This window comes from Topomyia yanbarensis, chromosome 3 (assembly GCF_030247195.1).
Source record: "Topomyia yanbarensis strain Yona2022 chromosome 3, ASM3024719v1, whole genome shotgun sequence".
Lineage (NCBI taxonomy): Eukaryota > Metazoa > Arthropoda > Insecta > Diptera > Culicidae > Topomyia > Topomyia yanbarensis.
In genome coordinates, this window is record NC_080672.1 from 153,359,611 (window position 1) to 153,365,254 (window position 5,644).

The following is a 5,644-nucleotide window of genomic DNA, read 5'->3' on the forward strand; positions in this document are numbered from 1 at the left end:
TTTGTATCTTTCTTCAGCAGAATCGAATAGAAGACGCCATAGCCGAAAATAGAATTTTGCGCTTGGTCAAGTCTCCCCATGTTCCCCTACAATATACGTGTACATATTTCCGATCAGATAGTGCAAAAATTTAGTGGTTTCGTTCAGTACAATGGAACTTATTCGCATTTAAAAACTGGAAAGATACTTCAGCAGAAATTTTTGAAACAAGGCCCTCGCGTTGAAACGTTAGAAGCATTCTACTTCAAAACTCATCATAATAACACAATATTTAAAATTAGGAAAATTTACTTATTATGCCCACAGAGACAACTTAAGAGTTGGTCTGTTCTGGCGATGGGCCGACCCATAATTTATATTCTATAAATAAAACAATGATTTTTTAACCAGTTTTTGTTATCCGATTTCTCTATTTTTTAAGTGACTGGTATTTGCTAAGTAATCACTCTCAACTCCAGTTATACACTTTATACATTGCAAGCATATTTGTTTATGTAGGCTATTCATGATATTATTTTTTTGGACGATTCTAACGCAATTGTTTAAGGCGTATCTGCAAAGTTTAACTATCAGAAAATGTTTAAACTAAAAAATTTGCAATAATCGGACATATGTTTCAAACTGGGTATTGATTGCGCTTCGGCCATAGAATAGCCGATTAAGTTTAACTAATTCTCAAGCTCAACAGAAAATAAATTATTTTAACGATAACTATCGATTTTCGCATGATAGGACAGGGCATTTTATATTATTTTCCCATTTCAGCTTTAGTCGAAATAGCATATTTACTTACATGCCTCAGGTGGCATCTCGCGATTGATAGAACAATATGTATCCCGTTTCGGACGATTTTTGGATGTCTGAAGTAAGTCCATAAAAGTCTTCTATAGTGGATGCCTCGATTTTCTGCAATTTTGAATCATATTCAACATAACGCTGCAATCACGAACTCTTCAAACTTACGTCAACCATGTCGTCATCAAACAGTAACCAGAATCCATGACTCTTTACTATGCTAATGTAGTGCCCTCGGTTCGGTCCCGAGCCACAATGTATAACTACGGCCATCAGGTCGTACAGTCGGTCTGGATTTACGGCATCGTCCGACTGTAAAGACAAATACATTCAATACATTCATATTCAAGAAAACAATATAATGTTACCGTATTGAAAAGTCTCAATTCTAGGGGAAACACTACTCGGTGCGACACCTTAATATGCCTGTTGTACTGTTCCATGTACTTGAATCTTTTCAAATGCAAGGCCAAAATCATTGGCAGTTTCTTGACTCTCATCCTCTTCTGGGCTTCTTGGTAACTGCAACAATTGTCACACTTGAATTTATTATCACTACAGAGCGTCTCCGTATTACTGAAGCAACGTAAACAATGGGTGATGCTTGTGTTCTGGTCGACGTCTACTTGCAAGTCAAAAAAGTTTTCATCTTTACTGCTAACCGTTTCGCAATTTAAACATCTCGTTTCACTGGTCAGTATGCCTTGGAATATTTCATGCACCCACGTGGGTTCCTGTGGTTGTTGCGAGTTGTCTCCGTTAATGCTTCCTCCCACTCCCATTCCAATGCTTGTTCCATTTCTGTTTGTACCCGTCCCACTTCCTCCTTTCAATAGGTTGCGTTCCGCCAAGATGATTTCGTTTATGTGATTAATCAAAAAATTTAGAAATTCGTGTGCGTCCTGCTGCATATAGTTATCGAACTCTTCCTTTTCTTTTCGTAATCGGGCGATGAATTTTTTCGGCGCTATTGAGCCAACCTTTTTCTTTTGCGTTGCAATGCTGTAAAACAAATCGGCCAAACAGGAAAGTAATGTTTCTTTCGTGCGTTTGTTTTTCGCTTTATACTCCAACACCTTTTCCCGAAAAGGGCGACAGAAGTAGAGTGCTTGAAGAACTGAATTACTATAGCAAGTATTACCGAACTATAACAAATGCCACGCTTTATAAACAAATCCGCATTTCATGTCGTTAATATTACTTACATTCACTAATCCAAAGTAGTGCTCATTGGGAGGGAACTGATCAGCACCAATATCACGTTCAAGCTGAGAGATGTTTGCGCCCTGGAAAAAATGTATCAATAAATTATTCAATTTACACAATGCACAAAATGTTCCCACTTCAGGTGATATCAAGCGTCAAAACAGAAGCAAATCTTACCATTACTTCGCAATAAATAACAACTCATCCAGAGCAAACAACTTAATCGCAATTCTCATTTGAAAATTAGTGGGTAATATTTGAAATAGAAAATAACGATGTGCACAATATTTGATTCATTTTTGCCTGAATTTTCTCCACAGCTGATAGAAAATTCTCACTGAATTTTTCTGATGTTTTAGGAAGATCAAAATAGCTTGGTTGACATATAAATAAACAGGAAGTGAAACACTATACCGGGAAGGCAGTGCATGCAGTTAGGTAGTTTTCAATCCCAGTATACCAACCCAGCACAGTTCAGCCGGAAATGAGCTGGAATTCCGGCTGGTTCCAGTTAGTATTCCGAATCCAGTGAAACAACCGATTCTAACTACACGGTTAAATAAAACAACCTGCAGAATAAGTTCTTTTAACCTACTTTTGAGTTGTTGTGCGTCGCTTTCGCACTTATTAGTGTTGTCAAAAACAAAACGAGAGATTCGACTCAGTCGAGGTCTTCCGTGGAGGAAGGTACTTTTGAGTTGTTTGGGGTATACTCAAAATTAGGTAAATTCAACATAAATTTGAGTATAAAAAACCTATCAATGAGTTGTAATTTTTGCCGTGGTTAAATGGAAAACACCTTCAACACGGTTTACCTACCCAGTAAAGCTCAGCCGGAATTGAACTGGAATTCTGGCTGGTTCCAGTTCGCACACGGGCTCCAGTGACACAACCGATTCTAACTAGAATCGGTTGTGTCACTGGAGCCGGAATACGAACTGGAACCAGCCAGAATTTCGGTTCATTTCCGGCTGAGCTTAACTGGGTAATTTTAACTTCCCCCACGATACCACGAGATTGAGTCAAAGGAACTCAATTTTAGGTAGTTTTTCGTTTCCGAGTAGTCGGTTGTATCACTGGAGCCGGAATACGAACTGGAACCAGCCAGGATTCCAGTTTATTTCCGGCTGAACTTTACAGGGCTATAGAGTGTGGCCAAGACGAGTTTGAGCAGAAATCTGGCATATTTCTATTGTGAATACGTCAAATTTCATGTTCGTTCCCACTGACCCGGTCAAACCATTCGGAATTTGATTCGGAATCCTGAATGGAGTCAGTATGGATTCCAAATCAAATGCAACAACCGATTCCGACTCAGAATCGGTTGTTGCATTTGATTTGGAATCCATACTGACTCCATTCAGGATTCCGAACCGGTTCCGGAATGAGTTAAACTGAGGATATGTCCAAAAAATTGTTTCAAAATCGTTCAACGCGGGTCCAACGATGGACGTTTGTTGAACGGTTATTTGGACGTTGTCCAAATTGGTCCAACGAACCCTCTAAGAACGGTTGGTTTCAAAACCGTCCAATGAAGGACGTTCGTTGGACCAATTTGGACAACGTCCAAATAACCGTTCAACGAACGTCCATCGTTGGACCCGTGTTGAACGATTTTGAAACAATTTTTTGGACGTTTCAGTGGGAAGTTCGGAGTACGGATCCCTCTAAGAACGGTCCCAAGCAACCAAAAGTTCGTATAAGGGAGCTGCACAAGCTTCCCGTTTTAAGTAATTTCGCAATATGTTTTATGTTTTAATAGCGGCTTAAGCAGCTTTCAAGTTCCATTAAAGCTTAAGCAGCTTGAAAGTTAGCTAAGAACTTTATGTGAACTTTAAAGTGTGCTTTTTAAGTATAATCCGAACTTCTGGTTGCTTGGGGTTGGTTTCAAAATCGTTCAATGAAGGACGTTCATTGGACCAATTTGAACAACGTCCAAATAACCGTTCATCGTTCGACCCGTGTTGAACGATTTTGAAACAATTTTTTGGACGTCTCAGTGGGATGTTTCTGCTTTCGCTCTGGTAGTTTTTCGGTGGCGTGTAATAAGTTTTGATGTAGGCGTTCATTTGATAGTTATTTCACAGAGAACAGACGTCCATCTTCAACATTCTGTAAAATCTCTAACGGTTTCGAAGGTAGTTGGGATATCCAAACCAGGTGCGCTACTGTCGTCATGTTTTTTGTGGCTGAGTTCGACAGAATTGACAGCGGTTATTCCTCTACCCAGTCAAACTAGTCCAGAACCGGTTCGGACTTCCAGCATGAATTCCAGCTCAAATGCATCAACCGATAGAGTCGGAATCGGTTTTCTTTGAGCAAGATTCCATACTGAATCCATTCAGGATTTCGAACCGGTTCCGGAATGGATTTGACGGATAGTTGGGATAGGTTGGTGTAGCGGCGCTAGTGTTTATCGTAAATTAATTCAAATGTTTACACACGCTTTTTAAATATTTTTGTTCGATCATGGATGTCTGTTCTCTGTGGTTATTTATAACATATTTGTCGATGAAACATCTAATGCGCACTCTATTGGGAAGTAGATGTACTGTGAACTAAGGCTTCAGGGTTTAACTCAACTTGTTTCGTAATTACAGATTAGATTTATTTTTTAAACAGTCGCATGTCTCGAGATCAGCCATATGCGTCACGACGTGTTTGAGACCTCTGCAGGGAAATGGACGTATCGTGAGTTGGTAAAATGTCATAGACAGAAAAAAGTCGTATTGTCAAGTTTTGCTGGATAGTTATAATAATCGTTACAATTTCTTATCAACCGTATTACGACACTAAAGCAAGAGAAAAAACAAAACTGTGGACGATTTTTTTAGTATTTAAAACGGTTTAGGTCCTAAATAGGAATTAAAAGTATTATACTACAAACTAGATTTTTTCTGTTCGAGCGAAATGTCAATAGGTCGTTTTGAAAACACATCCTAGATTTTTTATTCATAACGCTCTTTTGAATATCTTAATCACGAATGTTCATTCCATTCAATGAAAAGTCACCATTGGTGAGCATTTTAGCTGAATAATTGGTGTAAAAATTGGTATGGTTTTTAAATAACATTTAAAACAAAACTTCGAGAATGTCATCGCCGTTTTCTCTGTTTGGGTCATATGCGAGTTTCGCTCTTTTCAAAAATCATCCTTGCTATAGGGTTTAACTGTCTCTGAGCTTGTGCGACCACCGCTGGCTTTTACTCCGTTATTGATCTGGACTAGCTTAAGTTGCACAATGAATAAGTAGATAATTATGCTTGGGATTAGCGAAACATCTTTCAATGTGCAACTCCTAGTAATACTAAAGTGTTTATTGATCAGTAGCGCCTGCCGAGCCCAAATGTAGGTTGCGGAAGGAAAGGGTAGGAATGGTTAGTCCGATACTTGCAAAGAAATTGGGAGCTCAACGAGTAAGTGGTGCTGAATGGTACGAGAAGGAAGTTGCAGTCTAAACCCGTTCTTTGAGACATTGGGTTTTGTACATTTTTTCCTGTTTACTGGAGTGAACTGGCCCTCCGGCCCTGATTTAACAAATCGATGTTTGAAGCGATTGAACTTTTCTACATGCGAATGGCAAAAATATTGTATTACTGGAATGTTCGGGTTTCGTTTCAGTAATGATATTTGAGAATACGTA

At 38.9% G+C, this 5,644-nt stretch overlaps 1 protein-coding gene across 1 annotated transcript; it reads right to left on the bottom strand.

The window, feature by feature from the left end:
* Positions 1-366: 366 nt before the first annotated feature.
* On the bottom strand, positions 367-2,396 carry LOC131691397 (ubiquitin carboxyl-terminal hydrolase 46). The gene is made up of 5 exons (XM_058977759.1): positions 2,179-2,396; positions 2,001-2,081; positions 1,164-1,940; positions 964-1,107; positions 367-906 (listed from the first exon to the last, which is right to left on the bottom strand). Exons 1-5 carry the CDS (start codon positions 2,179-2,181, stop codon positions 799-801), a joined length of 1,113 nt encoding a protein of 370 aa, XP_058833742.1. The 5' UTR covers positions 2,182-2,396; the 3' UTR covers positions 367-798.
* Between the last annotated feature and the right edge of the window lie 3,248 nt (positions 2,397-5,644).

Coding starts and splice junctions, on each gene's coding strand:
- LOC131691397 (XM_058977759.1), bottom strand. Junction 1,941..2,000: donor ACTACTTTGGATTAGTGAAT/GTAAGTAATATT, acceptor CATTTGTTATAG/TTCGGTAATACTTGCTATAG. Junction 907..963: donor TTGATGACGACATGGTTGAC/GTAAGTTTGAAG, acceptor TCAAAATTGCAG/AAAATCGAGGCATCCACTAT.